At 44.3% G+C, this 19,114-nt stretch overlaps 1 protein-coding gene across 3 annotated transcripts in view; it reads right to left on the bottom strand.

Moving 5' to 3' along the window:
* RC3H2 (ring finger and CCCH-type domains 2) overlaps positions 1-19,114 on the bottom strand; it is a 2,406,224-nt gene that overhangs the window by 268,321 nt on the left and 2,118,789 nt on the right. For all 3 annotated transcript variants that reach the window (XM_044058310.1, XM_044058308.1, XM_044058309.1), the window contains one exon: positions 12,175-12,282. In XM_044058310.1, coding sequence (XP_043914245.1) covers positions 12,175-12,282 — 108 coding nt within the window. The remainder of the gene's footprint in view (positions 1-12,174; positions 12,283-19,114) is intronic.

Genomic DNA, 19,114 nt, shown 5'->3' with positions numbered 1-19,114 from the left:
TATAGCTGAAGTGATGGCTAGAAGCAAGGCTGTTTTCCAAGAGAGGAATTTTAACTCTGCTGAAGCAGCAGGTTCAAAAGGGGGAAGCGTGAGCTTTTCCAGAACAAAGTTAAGGTCCCAAGCGGGGGTGGGTGCTCTCCTTGGTGGCCTTAAGTTGTTTGCCCCTCTCAGGAACTGTTTGATGAGAGGGTGAGAGAATAGAGGTGGCTCAGTATTGTAATGAACCGAAATGGCAGAGGCATGGATTTTAATGGAGGAGAAGGATAGGCCTATGTGTAGTAGTTGTGCTAGGTAATCCAGGATTAGAGGTAAGGAGGGCACAGTGCTGTGTCCTTTCCTTTAGACTGAATCCAAGAACAATACCTTTTCCACTTTTCAGGGCATCCACCTTCCAGGCCCTGCTGTGAGGGATCCTGGTGCAGAATTTGCTTAACTGGTGGTTGTCGGGGGAGGCAAAGAGATCCACCTCTGGGATCTCCCATTTCTGGATCAGAAGGTTGAAGGTGCTGGGCTCCAATTTCCACTCGTGTGGGTTTAGGATATTTCTGCTTAAGTCGTCTGCCAGTGAATTTTGTCTGCCTGGCAGGAACTGAGCTTGTAGATGAACTTGGCTGTCCAAGGCCGTGTTCCACAGGACCATGGCTAACCTGCAGAATGGGTAAGAATGGGTTTCCCCCCTGTTTGTTGATGTACCACATAACTGTGATGTTGTCTGTTTTTATCAGCAGTTGTCCTGGAAAGGGTAGGTACCTGAAAGCTGTCAGGGCATTCTGTACAGCTAGCATCTCTTGATTGATGTGCAGGAGAATTTGCCTTGGACTCCAGTGGCCCGGAATACATTTTCCCGCCATGTGAGCCTCCCATGCATAATCTGATGCGTCTGTGGTTAGGGTCTGGGCGGCGTGGGGTTGAGTAAAATGCAGTCCCTTGTTGTAGTTGCATGCTTCTGCCCACCAAAGGAATTCTGTCCTTAAACAAGGTATGATAGGAATGACTGTTTCCAGGTCCTGAGAATGTTGGCACCAAAGACTTTTAAGTACCACTGAAGTTTCCTCATATGCTGTCTTGCATATGGAATTAGCAGAATACATGAGGTGATGAACACTAGGGCTTGCAGTTTTTTTCTTGCCGATGGCTGGGTTCTGGTGGCCATTTGTTTGAAGTAGTCTGTCAGACCTGTTTTTCTGAAGTGAGGAATGCCATCTGGGAAGTTGTGTCCAAGCTTGCTCCCAGGAATACAATCTTTTGACTGGGTACCAGTTGTGATTTCTTTTCGTTGATGGTGTACCCCAATGAAGTCAGAAGGCTTTTTACAAATGTCAGGTGCTGAAGTAGCAACTCCTGACTATCTGCCTGAATCAGGTAGTCGTCCAAGTATGGGTAAATCTGGATATTTCTCCGCCTGCAGTATGCAATGGCTGGAGCCAGGTATTTTGTGAATACCTTGGGCGCAGTAGATAAGCCACAGGGAAGTGCAGAGAAAGAATATCTGTGTAAAATCTTACCATAACCATAGATGTACTTCTCTTCCATGTTGCAGTATTCTTGGTGTGGGATTTTCTGCCTTCAGGCGACTCGTACGTTGGCTCCTATACAAAAGGTTCAGCTTGGCTGTTGCAGCTGCGTGGGACATCACACGTAGGGCCATAAACCAGGGACCCTATGTGTGACATCTGCATGCACAATCCTCAGAACTTGAAGCTAAGCAGGCAAAGTAGATAGCCCAACAGGATAGGCTGCCAAAGGTGACATGTATAAGGCCCTGGGTCTCTTCTGTAATGGAGAGAGGCATCAGGGAGCAGTTAGACTGGTAGAGTCAGTAAGGGGTATGGTGGGTGGGAAGGAATACTGCAACATGGAAGAGAAGGACATCTATGGTTATGGTTAAGACTTTACACAACTATTCTATGTCTTTCTATTCCCATGTTGCAGTATTCTTGGTGTGGGAGAGTACCACAGCTTAGTTTGATGAAAGGGTGGCGGATGCAAAAGATGATTCCACAAAGCCTTGTAGGACTGCCCTGGCAAATCCTGCGCATGCTTTGGAGATTTGGTCCAATTTGTAATGTTTGGTGAAAGTGCGGATAGTGGACCATGTAGCTGCTTCCATAATGGAAGCTGTGTCAATGCCATTTTGGAAGGCCTCGGAAGAGGTCACTGCTCTTGTGGAGTGCGCCTTAACCCCAGCTGGAGGGTTTTTTCCGTGGTGTGAGTAGCAGAAACAGATTGCCTTTCTAATCCAGAATGCAATGGTCTGTTTGGTGACTGCCCTGCCCAATGTTCTGGGGTGGAAAGATACAAAGAGTTGTTTGGATTTCTTAATGTCTTTAGTCTTGTCCAGGTAAAAATCTCAGTTGCCTGTGGACATCTAGGGAGTGGAGTATCCTCTCTCCTTGGTTAGTGGGAGAGGGGAAAAAAATTGGGTAGGTGACTGGATTAATTTAGAGATAAGTCACTGACTACCTTGGGCATGAAGGAAGGGTTAGTTCTCAGTGTGACCCTGTCCCTATGAAAAATGGTGCGAGGTGAGCATGCCATTAAGGCTTGTAGCTCGGAAACCCTTCTGGCAGAGGTAATAGCCACTAACAGTACTGTTTCCCAAGTACAAAACTGTAGAGAGGCTATATTAGCTGGTTCGAAAGGGGAGCTGGGTGAGTTTTTCCAGGATGAAGTTCAGGTCCCATGGAGGAGGAATAGGCTTCTTAGGTAGTCTGATGTGTAAGACCCCTTTAAGGAAGAGTTTCACATGTAGCCTGGCTAACAAGGAGGGATCTAGAGGTAAGCAGGCTGATAATGCGGAGAGGTGCACTTTCACTGATGAATAGGAAAGTCCACCCTTTATAAGCTGACACATATATGAGAGGACTGGGGGAGGGGTGTCAGCCTTGTAAGGGTCCCTTTCCTGTCCCAGACACCACTGAGTAAATCTTTCCCATTTGGCAAGATATGATTTTTTAGTACTGGGCTTCCTGGCCTCCCTCAGGACTGATAGCATGTTCGTTGAATAGTGGTGTCTGAATGGGGTTAGTAATTTATCACCCACAGAGTCAGGGATAGCATTTGCAAGTGTGGGTGTAGGAGAGTTCCTTTGTCTTGTGTCAGAAGGTCCACCTTGTGGGGTAACTTGGAGTGATTTACCCTTGGCTAAATTGTATAGAAGGGGGAACCAGTACTGCCTTGGCCAGTAGGGAGTCACTAGCAAGATTTTTGGTTTGTCCTTCCTGATTTTCAGAAGGACTTTCTGAATCAGAGGGAAGGGGAGGAAGGTGTACAGGAACTTCCCCTCCCAGGTGAAACTGAAGGCATCTACTCTCCAGGCTTGGGGGAGAGTACGTCTTTGTCTAGAAGGTCTGCAGCTGCCTGTTCTGGGGGGAGGCAAACAGGTCTATTTGTGGAGTGCCCCACCGGTGGACTATGTCTAGAAAGACCGTCCCTGTCTAGCATCCATTCGTGTTGTGGAGAGGATGTTCTGCTCAGGAGGTCTGCTAGCTTGTTGTCCTGTGAAGGGATGTAACTGGTTTGCAGGGATAGGTTGTGCTGGTATGCTAGGTCCCAAATTAGTAGGGCTAGCCTACACAATTGGTATGCCTTGGTACCTCCCGGTTTGTTGATGTACCACAATTACAGTGGTATTGTCCGTTACTATCAGAAGAGGACCTGGTAGCAACAGTGGTAGGAAGGTCTGTAGAGCTAAAAGAACTGCTGTCATCTCCTTTACATTGATGTATTTGGTTATCATGGGAGGTTGCCACTGGGCTTGGACTCTGTTAAGAGTGCAAGGTGGTTCCCCAGCCTGAGTCTGAGGCATCTGTATACAATATTTGTGTGGGTTAAGGGGACTGCAGTGGAAGCCCCAGGTTTAGTTGTACTTGTTGGATCCACCAAATGATTTCCTTCTTTAAACAGGGAAGAAGGGGGATAAAACTTGTTCCAAGTGATTCTGGTGTTGTGACTAGATATTTTTGAGGTACCATTGAAGTTTTTGAAAATGCATTCTGGCCAATGGTAGCATGGAATGGTTGCTGCCATCAATCTCAGGAGTCGAATGAATTACCTTGCAGTGACTGTCTGGGAGAACAAGACTTCCTGGAGGTGGGAAGTTGGAGACAGAACCTTGTAATGTGGGAGAAAGGCTTTCATTCGTTCTGTATTGATTCTGCAACCTAGGAATATCTTGCCTTTGTCTGGGTTCAGGGAGGACTTCTTGAAGTTTGGGGTGAACTCTAGACTTTGTAGAAGGGACATAGTGAAGTGTAGATGCCTTAAGAGGGAATCTTTGGACTGTGCTAGGATAAGGATGTTGTCCAGATATGGGTAAATCTGGATTCCTTGGATCCTGCAGAAGGCAATGGCTGGAGCTAGGCACTTTGGTTTATCCACTGCCCCAAGAGTGTTTACAAAGGGCAAGACCGTAAATTGGAAGTGTGAGGATGGGCCAGAAAAATGCAGGAAATGTCTGTGTGAGGCCCTGATGGGAATGTGCAGGTAGGCATCTTTTAGGTCCAAGGTGACCATGAAAGCATTTGAGGGTATGAGGGGTAAGACAGTGGAAAGCGATGGCCTTTTGAAGGTGGGTACCTGCAGGTAAAGGTTTAGGAAGGAGAGATCCAAAATGAGTCTCCAGCGACCGTCCTTTTGAGGGACCAGGAACAGACGGGAGTAGAATCACTTTCCTTCTTGTTCTGTGGGAACTAGCTGTATTGTGCCTTGTTGTTGCAGGTCTGACAGAATTTGTGGAAGAAGATGGCATTTTTTGGGGGGGAAATGGAATGCCCTTCCAGGGGGGAATTTGTTTCCAGGATAGAAAGTACCCTTTTTGAATAATGGTTAATACCCATTGGTCTATATTGATTTTTTGTCATAAGGGGAGACAGTGGGTAAGGCGAGCTGAGAGGAGGAGATGGGTAAGGCAGTCACACATGACCTGAAAGGGTTGTCTAGGCTGAGAAGATGGACCAGTAGGCCTGGATGAGAAATGTCTTCTAGTTCCTCTTATGGGTCTGGAGGAGGAGGAAGCAGAATGCGGGTTACGCCTAACAAACGTGGTCTTAGCTGGGTAGTTCCTATAAAATTTGGGTATAGGGGATACCAGGAGATGTTTTACATCCTGTAATTCTTTGCTTTTTTTCTTGAAGATTCTTAAATAGGTCTGCAGATTGCTTTCCAAAGAGGAAGTTGTAATCCGGGGGGGGCATCCATGATTTTGGACTTGAAGTCCTCTGGCAGATTCTGCAGTCTAAGCCAGTATCACCTATGGACAGATGCTGATGCTGCAGAGCGAGCAAAAGCTTCTGCAGCATCATAGCTGCATCTTATGGAGTGTCTAGCCACTTGTAGGGCTAAAGACAATTTGGAGGAGATATCCGTCTTAATTGGACAGTCAGGGATTGAAGACAGCATAGAGGTGGCTTGGGATACTAAATCCAGGGCACACTTGGTCATGTGTGTTTGATAGTTAATGGCTCTGAAGGCCAAAGGGGAGGAAGTGTACACCTTTCTTGCCTATGCTATCCATGGATTTGCTATCTTTATCCGTGGGCAATAGGGAGGCAGACGTTAACAACCTAGACTGTTTATCAGGGGCAGTGGCAATCACTGCTGGGTCAGCTAAGGGTGGTTTTATGAGGAATTTTTGTTCATCTGGCACCTTGTAGAAGCGGTCTGGGTGCTTAGGTGCAGGAAGCTGTGAGTTAGGTGTTATAGAAGCTCCAGTAAAGGCATCCAAGTATGCTGGAAGAACAGGGGGTACAGGTGTAGAGGAGGGGGGACTCCACTTGCAGCAGTTCAAAGTATCTTTTTTGGGTTTCTGTCATTTGGGAAGTATCCCATTTGAAATAATCTTTCATTTTGGTGATGGTTTCACCAAAGGTAATGTCTTCAGGTGGAGAATACCCTTCCACAGAATCCTCATCAGGAGAATAATATTCCTTGGGAGAAGCAATCTGGGATGCATAAGAGATGTATTAATCTGAGGAAGAGTAGGAAGATTCATGTTCTTCCTCAAGGAGGGGAGCCATGGGGATGGAAGAAGCAGAGGAAGGCCTAGGGCTTAGCAGAGGCAATGTAGTTGTGGGTGAGGCAAAAGGCCTTCTTCTTCTTTCGGCTTTTTCCCGGTTAGGGGTCGCCACATCGGATCACCTGTCCGCTCATAACTGGCACTGGAGTTTTACGGTGTCGAGTTGCCAGCCCGGTGCCCAACCTTCCACAGAAGGCGCACACACGCATGCACTCACACCTAGGGCCAATTTTTGAGTGTTCAATCCACCTACAGCATGTCTTTGGGATGTGGGAGGAAACCAGAGTACCCGGAGGAAACCCACGCGACCACAGAGAGGACATGTAGACTCCACACAGAAGGCACATCAGCTGAGGATCGAACTGGAGAACCTCTTGCTGTGAGGCAGCAACACTAACCACTGCACCACCGTGGCCGCCCATGTGAGGCAGAAGGCCTAAGGGCTATAAAAGCCTGCATAAGTGAAGAGGTGAAGTCCTCCCAGTCCAGAGGGGCTTCAGAAGCAGGAGTAATGTGTTTTGTTTTCTGCTTCTTTTTGGTCAGAGTGGCCTTAGGAGTCTGTCTAGAGCCGGGTATGGCAGCGGTTGTATCCGAGGTGTGGATCCCAGTTGAAGGAACCACCAAATCTGATTCCTCCTCGACATCGGCAGGTGTCAGTGTCTGAGAAAGCTCAGTGGACGTGCCGTTCATCGGCTGTGCAGCAGCCTCTGCGAGGGAGGTCAATGGAGCAGACGGATCCGCCAAGCACTCCTCAACTCCTACATCGGCAGTTGGCGGGGTGTCAGGGTGAGAAGAGGCAGGCGATGAAGGCCTAGGCATCTTTGTTTTCTGACGCGGAGGTTCTTGGGTGGCCTCTGAAGTGGGATCCATCCTGAGAGCCAGCCGTTTGAGGTGTTGATTTTCTAAGTAAAGATTTAAAGCTGCAAGGCGGCTACATAAGGTCTTAGGAACAAAAGATTTACAAATAGGGCAGGCGTTATGGTCGTGTTCCCGGCCTAAGCAGAAAACACATTTGTCATGGGCGTCCTTATGGGGAATTTGGCGCCCACATTGGCACTTTCCCTTTTTCCCTGACATCAGCTGAAAGCTACAAAAAACCAAGCCTAAGCAATGCGAAAGATCGGTAAAATATTAGAAATGCAAAAACCCAATGGGTTACTTATCTATAATCGATCCGACATCTGGAGAGCGAACGTACGATGCAAAGTCGTCTGCGGCTGAAAAGTTCTGAGGGTTGTGCGTGCAGACGTCACACATAGGGTCCCTGGTTTATGGCCCTACGTGTGACGTCCCACGCAGCTGCAACAGCCAAGCTGAAGCTTCTGTATAGGAGCCGACGTAAGGGTCGCCTGAAGGCAGGAAATCCCTCACCAAGAATACTGCAATATAGGAATAGAAGGACATCTGATAATGAAACATAGGTTTTTCCTGCTTGACTCCCTTATGGGGATTGTGCAGATAGGCTTCTTTTAAGTCTAGGGTGACTAACCAGGCATCCTTGGCTAACATAGGGAGAAGCTGTTGCAGGGTAAGCATCTTGAATTTTGGTATCACCAGGAATGTGTTGAGAATTGAAAGATCCAGGATTGGGTGCCAAGAGCCCTCTTTTCTGGGTACCAGGAATAGTCCGGAGTAGAATCCTTGACCCCTCTGTTCTACTGGAACAGGCCGAATTGCTCTGATATTGAGTAGGGAAAGTACTTGGTTTTGAGCCTCTGCCCACTGGTTTGGAGGAAGGTCTGGAAACCCGCCTGGGGTTGGCAGTGACTGGAAATAAAATTTGTACCCCTGGGTAACAGTGTTGAGGACCCATTGGTCCTGAGTGATGGACATCCAGTTTTTTGCAAGAAGGGCAAGCTTTCCTCCTAGGGGCACAAGCAATTGGGCAGGGATGGGAAGCAGAGTTGAGAAGTCACTGTGAGCTAGGGGTGGGGGCGCTCCATTGCTTAGATCTCTGCATACCCTGTGAGTCTATAGGCTGGGAGGTTTGTTTCCCCAGGGTCTTGTTTGGGAAGGCCTGGAGGGGGCTGGAAAGGGCCAGTGTTTGAAGGGCAATGCCTAATGAATATAGGTGGTTGCACTTGTAGGAATTCTTTAACAGTTTGTATAGATTTAGCCTTTTCTTCCATCTTTTTAAGAACTTCTTCTGGTTTGGTGCCAAACAAATGGTCCTTATTTAAAAGAGAGTCTAGTAATTTAGATTTGACATGATCTGGCAAGGCCTGCTCCTTCAGCCAAGCATATCTTCTCAGTACAGAGCCAGTGACTGCTGCCCTGCAAGATGCTTCCAGGGCATCTAAGCCACACTGCAAAGTATGCTTAGTAACTTGGTTTGCAGAGTGCATAAGATACTACAATTCTTTATTTTCTGCACAATCTGGAAAAATTACCATTTTTTGTTTGATAAGTTCCATAATACGTTGCTGGTATTTCACCATGTGAAACTGGCAATTCAATGCCCTGATAGCAAGAGTTGCAGAGGTTTATACCTTTTTACCCCATCTGTCCAAAGCTCTGGAATCCCTGTCTGAAGAGATAGGATTTTTGGCTGTAGTAGCCTTAATACCTTTAGGTCCCTGGGAAATGATCTCTGGATCAGCAGAAGGATTCTTGAAAAGAAACTTGTGAGAATCAGGCACTCTGTAGTACCGGTCTGGTTTCCTAGGGGCCGGAGGTAAAGTGTCTGGAATAAGACTGGATTCCATGAAAACGTCATCCACAACATCCAGGACAGGGGGTATCGCTAAAGGCCTGTGCTGAGGCAACTCTAAAAATTCTCTGAGTCTCTTTCTGGACTGAGGATATTCTTGGCATTCCCAATGGAAATGCTCTCTTAGAGTATGCAAGGTTTCACCAAAAGAGAAATCCTCTGGAGGGGAGGCAGAGGGAATGGATTCCTCTGCATCTGAATCCTCATAGGCGGATAAGGGCAAGTCTTCATAATCAGAAAGGTCAGAGTCATCGGACTCCTCGTCTGTAGAACCTGAAAGGGACTGGAGTCTGTCTCTTAGCTGGGGAAGGCTGGCTTCCCCTAATCAGTGTGATAACGTCTTCAGCCATTCTAAGCATTTATTTTTGTGGCATGGGTGCCTGAGCATGCGCTTTGGTCATCGGTTTTCTAGGCGTAGTGCATACTTTGAGCCTAAGAAACTCAGCAGTTTTGGTTAAAAAAAGTCGTTGGTTTGATTCAAACATCGGTAGGACAAAAAACTCCCTCAGAAGCGGGTGTCTGCACAGTGGCTCCAGACCCACCTAAGGTAGAAACATTCGTTGGTTCCATAGTCGAAGAAGCATCTTGTGGTATACCGGACTCCGAATGCGTCTCAGCATTGGCCTGCGAATCCACAGAAGCGGGCATCAGGGTCTGCAAAGGCGCCTCACTGAGTACCGGCGGCCTGGCGACTAGCTTAACGGAAGCATTGTCAGCAGTTGTGGACCTATGCGGTCTGTTCTCTGTCTTTATCTTTACATTTTTTTGGAAGAACGGTAGTCGGATGGCTTACCAAAGCCATTTCAGAATACGGAGATAGACAGCGAAAGAATTTAGCGACAAAGATAGCCCGACGACGAATGGTTTGGGAATTAAACAAGGCACAAAACCAATAGCGAGGGACATCATGGTCTGGGAATAAACAGGTGACGCAGTAAGAATGAAAATCTCTGAGAGGTATCTGCTTTCCACAGGTAAGACAACTGTTAACTTTTTCTGACATCGGTTAGAGCAAGAAAAAAGGATCCCCAAGGGGTACTTAGCTTTAGAAAACTTCAGGACTATACAACTCAAACGAAAAATTCAGGTAACGGCCAACTGGCACTTGCGAACTGCTTCTGCTTCGGGCTCCTCCTCGGCAAGAAAGACTGATGTAATGGAGTTGGCTGCCTGTTTAGACGTCATGGTCTGGGAATAAACAGGTGACGCAGTAAGAATGAAAATCTCTGAGAAGTATCTGCTTTCCACAGGTAAGACAATTGTTAACTTTTTCTGACATCGATTAGAGCAAGAAAAAAGGATCCCCAAGGGGTACTTAGCTTTAGAAAACTTCAGGACTATACAACTCGAAAACGAAAAATTCAGGTAGCGGCCAACTGGCACTTGCGAACTGCTTCTGCTTTGGGCTCCTCCTCGGCAAGAAAGACTGATGTAATGGAATTGGCTGCCTGTTTTTATACCCCTAACGTCATGGAAGAAGCGACAGCATCCGACACAGAAATACTAAGTCTCTGGTATTCGGGCCGACTGAGGGCTATCTGCAGGCAGATAACCCGTGTGTGTGATTACTGCAACAGTGAAACATGAAGAACATCTGATCATCTTCTGAGCTCACAACTATTTAAATTACTAAACAACTGCATCCCTGAAAGTTAAACTAATACATCAAAACAAAACCTTCAACCTCAAAAAGCACAACATAGTCCCTCCCCCCAAACTAATAAGTTTCTTTTCTTTTTGGTTACTCTACTATGTCACATAATCGAAAAATCAACAATATGAACATTTTCATTCTGAAAAAGAAATGAAGCGCTTCAAAAAAAAAAAAAAAAAAAAAAGTAAAATGTTTTCACTTCATAAATGAAATGAAATAAAACAAAATAAAACTAGTGACAGTAAATTAAAGACTCCACAAATAAAAAAAAATCCCTTACTAAAATTAATACACAGGAACATAACACCCCATCACCAATTCCATGATAAAATGTAAAAAAGGGGGTTGGATGTTATGATACATACAAGTTTCTGAGTAGGTTAAAACTATGGTCAAATTAAGTGTCTAAACAAACTACGAAACCCAAAGAATGTATCTAAAAAGTGATTCAGCTAAAGACTACAGGAACAACCCAATATAGGTTCATAAGTTCATAAAAATATACTAAGCTAATGACCACCAGGACCTAACTGTGCAATCCAACCTATGTGTCCTTATGCATCTTGGGAATTTATATGGAGGGGGTATGTTAGGTAAGAAGTTTCTAGAGTTTATGGGGAGTATGTTAATGTGGGCATTACTGTCTGCCTTTGCTTATCAGGGACATGGAGGCCAGACCTGGGGTAAATTTTTGATTTTCCATCCATGGGTCAATGTTACGCTTAAATTGAGTTAGGAATGGACTCTGCTTCACATGGATGGGGCGCCTGTTCCAGAGGGGATCCCAAGACATCTGTTTTGCCAACATGTCTTACTTATGTCACAAGCAAAATTTAAATGCTAGGATTTAGTGGTTTTAATGATTTTCATTTTGCAGATGTGCAAAAGGTCCATTAGAACTGGACCCGAGGATGTCTTGTATTCTAAGCAAAGACTGCCTGTCAGTAAACTGTAGGAGACAGAGTACAGAGATAGGGCTTTAAGGTGACTTGTATAGGACAATTTGTTTAGACCCTGGATTCCCTTGGTACGGAATCTGTGTGTGCGTTCCAACTGTTACATACATCTGGTCAGGTATATGCCAAAGGTGGCATTATACTCACTGATGGGTCTGATAACGGCCAAATAAAGTGACACTATGACTTCCTTGGACCTGGATGCCATGTCCTTACTTATACGTTGAGTAACAAAATATGAAGCCATCAAAACACAGTAGTCAGAAGACCGAAGGGATTTTAGTTTGACCATTTGTGTATTTTTAAATGTGAAATAATTTGTGGTTATACATAACTAATCATATATTTTAGTGTCCTTTACAGACACAAAGACTGGCAGTGAAGTGAAGAAAGTGACTGTTGCAGCCAGTATGCAAGTCCTCATTAGCATACAACCAGAAAACTGTATGCACTGGTATACTAATGTATACCGTGGAATGCTAGCAAAGCTGTCAAATGTGTTTTCTTTTTGAAACAGTGCCTTGGGCTCTTTTACTTATAGCTGGACCTTCAACAGTATAGCATTAGGATAATCAGGATCTCAGTTTGACATACCTTAACAGCATAGCAGACCCCTTATGTCACACAATGATTCCAATGCTTCAGACATAATAGCAGTCCTGATCTGGAAGTAGAAGCTAGACCATTCTGGGTTTAGGTACAGATGTGTTATGAGCTGTGCCACACAAACATCTCAAAAACAGAGTGGATCAGTACACACAGCTCTTCTTATCTACATCTCTAAAAGTTAACAGTTGTGGACTAAACACTGGTACCCTCACAAGCAAGAACAGTTTACCTCCAGTTTTTTATCCTGACTATCAGGTTCATCAGCATCAAGAACTGAAAGTTCCAACTCAATATCTCGGTCTGGCTTGGCATCTGTTGAATCTTCACTGAAGTCTCTCTGAAAAAATAAAAAAGAAAAGAAAAAACAAAAAAAAAGAAATGATGTACTGGCAGCTGTTAAATGTAAAAATTATGAGAATGTAATCAACAAGGTGCCTATTACCAATGTCATAAACCCAAACTTTTTTTTTTTAAAACAAGCTTATTTATATAACATGGACAAGTAAGAAAGAAAACTAATTTTAATTTTAAAAAGGTTAAGATGTGTCTAATAAACTGACTCCCTTGTCTCAACAGTATCTTACCAAAATAGTCTGACTGTCACTCTGCAAATTAAAAATAAATGTTGACTGTGGATAAACAAACTAAGAGCTATCTTTCTTCAAATACATTTACCAACAATATAACTGCATAAACACCCTGGTTCTCCAAGGGCCCCCCTGAAGCTCTGAACTTCACAGCCAATGTAACCATCCTCGAGAGGGGTGGGGACAGCTGCTTACACCAAAAGATTAAATTCAATTACAGTGCACATAGTACCCCACCAACAAATGTCCAGTGGCAGCACACTCGAAGAGAGCAGAACAATGCAATGCAATGCAATGACAGACTTTCCCATATTTCACAACTAACATTCATTCTTTACCACTCTGCTAAGATGAGAGAAAAGGACCAAATCAAATCCTTAGACTTCAGTACCTTCTCCCTCCACACACTAATCAAACTGACCTAGTGAGATAACAATGGTCAAATTAGGCCCTTTAGCATAACTCATTTAGCAGCCATGATTTTTATTATTTTTATTTTACATTTGTTGACTGGGCTGGTACAACTGGATATATGTCCATTTTCAGCAGAGGCCCGGGGAGAAAGGCTCAGAGTCAAAATATTAATACACATTAAAAAGAAATACAGATTTAGCACAGAGAAAAATAATAATAGCAATTAGCATATTTTTACAGTAACAACAATAAGCAATAATTACAAATAGAGGGTGTTCAATTGGGGATGAATGCAGAAAAGTAAGTTTAAGAAAGATTTTATTCAGGATAAAAGAAAGTACTAGGAGCAAGTAGCAGCTAGTCAGGGTTAGTACAGGGGCAGAGCCAGTGAGTCACGAGGTGAGTTTTGAGTTGGGATTTGAAACAGGGAAGAGAAGAGATAGTGAGGTTGGCAGGAAGGGAGTTCCAGGCTTTTCCTATTGAGTTAGAGAACAATGAGTCACCTGCCAAGTTGTTGGATTTACAGCTTGATATAAGAAGTTTGTTAGCAGACCGTAGGCTTTCAAGGTTGCAAAAAGGAGTAATAAGGGTAGTAAGTATAGGGGTGTTGGTAGGTTTTAGAGGATTTTATGGGTTAAGGAGAGCTGGTGAAATAAAATCAGATTTTGCAGCGCAAGCCATCCCAACTGTTTTAAGTTTAAGCAGTGGTGAGTTCTAAAGGTAGAGCCAGAGGCAAATCTGGCAATATTGTTGTAGGCAATAGCCAGTTTGGTGAGGTTAGTTTTGGACAAATACATGTAAATAGGGGAGGCGTAAAGGAGGGTAGAAAACAGATGGGAATGGGCAATGGTAGTTCTAGCAAGAGGTGTAAGAAATGGTTTAATTCTAAACAGGGAGCCTAGTTTTCTGTTAACTAATTTTATAGTGTTGTTAATGTGAGAATCAAAGCATAGGTTGTTGTCTATCTCTACTCCGAGGAGCCTGGTGGAAGGGTCAGGTGGTATGTTGGTGCCATTACTAGACAAGACAGAGAAATCGAGTGGTGGGGATTTACGGGTGGAGGAGAAAAGTAGCAGCTTGGTTTTCTTTGGGTTTAAGATTAAGTATCGTTTTAGGAACCATGTTTCAACATTTTGGAAAGTCTGTTGGGTGATATAGTGCAGTTTGGAGGGGGATGAGGCAGAACAAATCAAAGTAGAATCATCCGCATATTGTATACAGGTTGCAGAGGGAATACTGGCATGAAGAACATTAATAAAGATAGAGAACAGAAGGGGGCCAAGTATTGAGCCTTGGGGGACTCCAAGGGTAATAGGAAGGAAGTTGGATAAGTTGTTTTGCCAACGCATTGCCTGTTGTCTGTTATGAAGATATGACTCGAACCACTTTATAGTACTAGGGTCGACTGCAAAAGTTTTAAGTAAGTTTATCAGTAGATGGTGACTGACCATATCAAAGGCTTTGGACAGGTCAATAAAGAGAGCAGAGGTGAGTATGTTATTATTCCGGTTTTTGTTTATGCAGTCAGTAAAGGAAAGGAGGGCTGATGTGGTGCTATGGAAAGGCCTGAAGCCATGTTGACAGTTGGCTAGTAGGTTGTAATTTAACAGGTGTTTAAGAAGTTGTTTTTGGACGCATTTTTCCATGATTTTAGCTAGGGGGAGAGTAAGGCTATGGGACGGTAGTTAGAGAGTTCTGTTGAGATCCCACCTTTATGCAGGGGAATGATATGTGAGATTTTCCAGACTGAAGGAATGTAGCTTTCCACAAAGGTTCTGTTAATCAGAATGGAAATGTGACAGGCTAATTGTTTGGCTGCAATTTTTAGAAACTGAGCAGGAAGAAGGTCAGCAGAAGGAGAGAAAGGTTTTAAGCTTGTGGAGAAGAGAACAGTTAAGTGATGTGAGTACTGGTTGAAGTTGAAAAGTTGGAATAGAAGTGTAAGATGAGGAGGACTGAGAGGAAATAGTGGGGGCTAGTTGATTAGCTAGAGACTGGACAGTTTCAGAAAAGAAGGTATTGAAGGCATCAACAGTTTGTTTTGGGTTGTTTTTGGAAGTGTCTGAGGGGCATGTGATTTCAGAGTGACCAGGCTTTAAGAGAGTATTTATTCCTGTCCAGAACTTGAGGATTTTGTTGGTTAGCTTGTTGTAAATGGTAGAAGTATTTTCTTTTATCAAGTAGTACATCTTTTTTAGTGGAGTTTACAAGTTTAAGCTACAAATGAAAAAGTACAGTTTTGTACCTACCATAAATGTAGATGTCCGAATTGGATAGCATCTGCAGTCATAACAACTGGGTTGTCCTGTCGTCAGGCAGCCCTTCAGTCGGCCGGATTCCAAAGTCCGGGTCCGGCTTCGGCTGATGTCGCACTTCACCCGACGTCATCTCTGTTGGCCTTCGGGTATATAAGCATCAGCTGACGCCATTTTCTTCAGTGTTTCTTGCCCCAGATGCCAGAAGCCCTCTAGAAGGCTAAAAATTTTGGATAGATGCCAATGTTTCCAAAAGATAGAGGTAAACACAAAAATAAGCATGTATGTACATAAATACAAACAAATACACCATGAAAGAAGTCCCCCCACTAGCTAGCTATTAGAAGGGTAAACACCCTAGGAGTACCACAGAGGGGAAGGAGGAGGGACTGCAGATGCTATCCAATTCGGACATCTACATTTATGGTAGGTACAAAACTGTACTATGTCCTTCATGGATGCATCTGCAGTCATAACAACTGGGTAGAATACCATAGCCAACTAGGGGAGGAGGATAAAGGTAGATTATGGTGTGTTTAGGATCCCTTGCAGTACAGCAGTGGCAAACCCTGCTCGGGATCTGGAATATAGAGGTAAATTATAATGCTTGGCAAATGTATGCACGGAGGTCCAAGTAGCCGCCTCAATAATGTCTTTGGTAGCCACTAATCGTAAGAAGGCTGTGGTAGTGGCTGTTGCCCTTGTAGAATGAGGTCTTATGTTCTGTGGAATTTGCTTTCCATGGAAGGAGTAACAGAATCGTATGCAATTTCCTATCCATTTGGAGATTGTCTGTTTGGAAATAGCTTTTCCTTCCCTTCCTGTTGCATAGGCTACGAAAAGTTGGTCAGTCTTTCTGCTATTTTTTGTTCTGTCCAAGTAGTAGCGTAGCTGTCTATGTACATCCAAGGTATGCAGTATTCTTTCCCTCTGTTTTGTGGGTTGGGAAAGAAGGTAGGTAGGTGGATTGCCTGGTTTAAGGACACTCTGGATACCACCTTAGGCATAAATGTAGGATTAGTCCTCATGGACACTCTATCTTGGTGGAAGATTAGAAAGGGTTGCACTGCCATTAAGGCCTGTAGTTCTGAAACCCTCCTTGCTGAAGTAATTGCCAGTAGGAAAGCAGTTTTCCATGACAGGTGTTGCAGGTCTGCTGTTGCTGCTGGTTCAAAAGGTGATAGAGTCAATTTTTCTAGCACAAAGTTCAAGTCCCAGGCTGGTAATGGTGGTTTCCTTGGAGGTTTTACATTCTTGATTCCTCTGAGGAACTGCCTGAGCAAAGGGTGTGAAAAACAGGTGGATCAAAGCTGTATTCTGCTGAAATAGCTGATGCATGAATCTTGATGGAGGAATAGGACAGGCCTGAATGAAGTAGTTCGCCAGATACTCCAGAATGTTGGGCATATCTATGTTTGATACATCTTTACCTCTTTCTGAGCTCCAAATGACAAACCTTTTCCATTTCCCAGCATAGTTTCTTCTTGTTGAAGGTCTGCGTGCTTCAAGAATAATGTCTTTAACTCTTTGTGAAAGCTGTGGATTAGCAGCTGCTATGTGATGTTCCATGCAGTCAGTTGTAACGTTTTAGGTTTGGATGCATGGTGCTGTAGTTGTTCTGAGTTAGCATCAAAGGCATCAGGGTATTGGCCACATATTGTTCGAGACATGCTCCTCAGCAGTGGGTACCAATGTTGTCTTGGCCAGTTTGGAGCTATCAGGATTATCCTTGGACGCTCCTCCTTGATTTTAGTAATACTTTGTGTATCAAGGGAAGAGGTGGGAATGCATATGCTGTTAGTCCTTTCCAGCTGAAGGAGAGCGAGTCCACTTTCCATGCTAGTGGGTGGAATGTCCTTGTGCAGAATTTTTGAGCTGGTGATTGAGAGGTGATGATAGATCTATCTGAGGCATTCCCCATTTCTTCGAGATGGTCTTGAAGATGTCCGGGTGCAGCTGCCATTCGTGGACATCCGATGTAGTCCTGCTTAACATATTTGCTAGAGAGTTTTCTTTTCCTGGTACAAATATTGCCTGTAACTGGATGTTGTAGCTGAGTGCCAGGGTCCACAGCTCCAAAGTCATTCTGCATAGGGGGTAGCAATGAGTGCCTCCTTGTTTGTTGATGTACCACATGACTGTGGTGTTGTCTGTCCTTATCATCAACTGGCCTTCCTTGAGAAATGGTCTGAACTTTTGGATTGCCAGTTTTACTGCCAGCATTTCTTTTAGGTTGATGTGCAGGTGAAGTTGGTCCTGTGTCCACAATCCTTGCACGCATTTGTCCAGCATATGTACCCCCGATCCAACGTCTGAGGCATCTGTTGTGATGGTCTGGCTTGCTTGACCAGGGCAGGCCTGGGTTTGACTGGCATGAGCCCACCATAGGAACTCCTGTTTTAAGCATGGTATTAGTGGAATTTCCGTTTCTAGGCTGTGTCTGTGTTGGGACCATAAATTCTTTAGGTACCACTGAAGCTTTCTCATATGTAGTCTGGCAAATGGAACCAAGATTATGCATGATGCCATGAAACCCAAGGCCTGCAGTACCTTTCTTGCTGTTAACTTGTTCAGATTTGTTAGTGCCAAGAAGTAAAGAGGGAGTTCTTTTGTTTTTCTGTAGTTAGGAATGCCATTTGCCTTACTGTGTCCAATTCCCCAGGAAAGTCCTTGTCTGGGATGGTATCAGCCTTGACTTTTGTAAATTGACTGTGTATCCCAGTGCTTGAAGCAAGTAAATGACCCTTTGTAAATCTGTTGTCAGCTTGCTTTTGTTGTCCCCTTGTATCAGACAGTCGTCCAGGTATGGATAAATTTGAATTCTGTAGTCTGCAATGGGCGATTACTGATGCCAGGCATTTTGTGAATACTCAGTAGATAAGCCAAAGGGCAATGCTGAGAATTGATAGTGCTCTGATCCTGCAAGAAATCTGAGGTATCTTCTGCAGATAGGTCATGGGGACGTGCAGGTATGCCTCCTTGAGATCTAGAGTTACCAGCCAACACTCCTTGCCCAGCATGGGAAGAAGTTGCTGTAGGGTCAGCATTTTGAATTTTGGGACAATGATGTAAGTATTTAGGTAGACAGGTCTAGAATTGGTCTCCAACTTTTTCCTTTCTTGGAACTAGGAATAGTCTGGAGTAGAACCCTTTCCTTGCTCTGCTGTTGGCACTTTTTCCACAGCTCTCATGTTTGCTAATTCCATTATCTGTTGTAGAGCCTCTGTTTTTGATTTGGAGGTAGGTTTGGCATTCCTCTTTGACTGGTAAAGTGTGGAAGTGGAACCGTAACCTTGATCTATGGTTCGTGAAATCCACTTGTCCTTTGTTATGTGGTGCCAGTTTTTGAAAATAAGGTTAGCTTTCCGCCTAGAGGAGCTGCTATTTGTTCCCTGGTTGGCGGGTTTAGGTTTAAGTCACTGTGGCTGTGTTGATGTAGAGGCAGGTCTTGATTCTGTGCCTCTGTTGTTACCTTGCCACTGTCGCCTCTGTAGGCACCTCCTCTGGATTGGTTTCTGCCTCTGGAACGCCTATTCCTGTCCCTTTGAGGTCTTGTGGAGTCAGGAAAGGACCAATTTTGGCAGGCCAGTTCCTGCTAAACCTTGGGGTTGAACCTGCAAGAATTCTTTAACTGTCTGGACTGATTTTGCCTTTTCTTCCATTTTCTTCATAACCTGCTGGGCAGGTGTACCAAACAAACTTGATTTAACCATAGGAGCATCAAGCAATTTAGATTTAACATGATCCGTAAAGCTTGCTCCTTTAGCCATGCATGCCTTCTAATTACTGTGCCAGTCATGGCTGATCTAAAAGAAGCCTCCAGTGCATCATAGCCACATTTTAAAGAATGGTTACTAACCTGCTGTATGTTATTTACCATTTCTAATACATAATTCTTATCAAGAGATTCATC

This window comes from Protopterus annectens, chromosome 16.part0 (assembly GCF_019279795.1).
Source record: "Protopterus annectens isolate FY-2018-M chromosome 16.part0, PAN1.0, whole genome shotgun sequence".
Lineage (NCBI taxonomy): Eukaryota > Metazoa > Chordata > Ceratodontiformes > Protopteridae > Protopterus > Protopterus annectens.
Note: the sequence above shows the minus strand (reverse complement) of the source record. Positions and strands in the feature narration are given on the sequence as shown.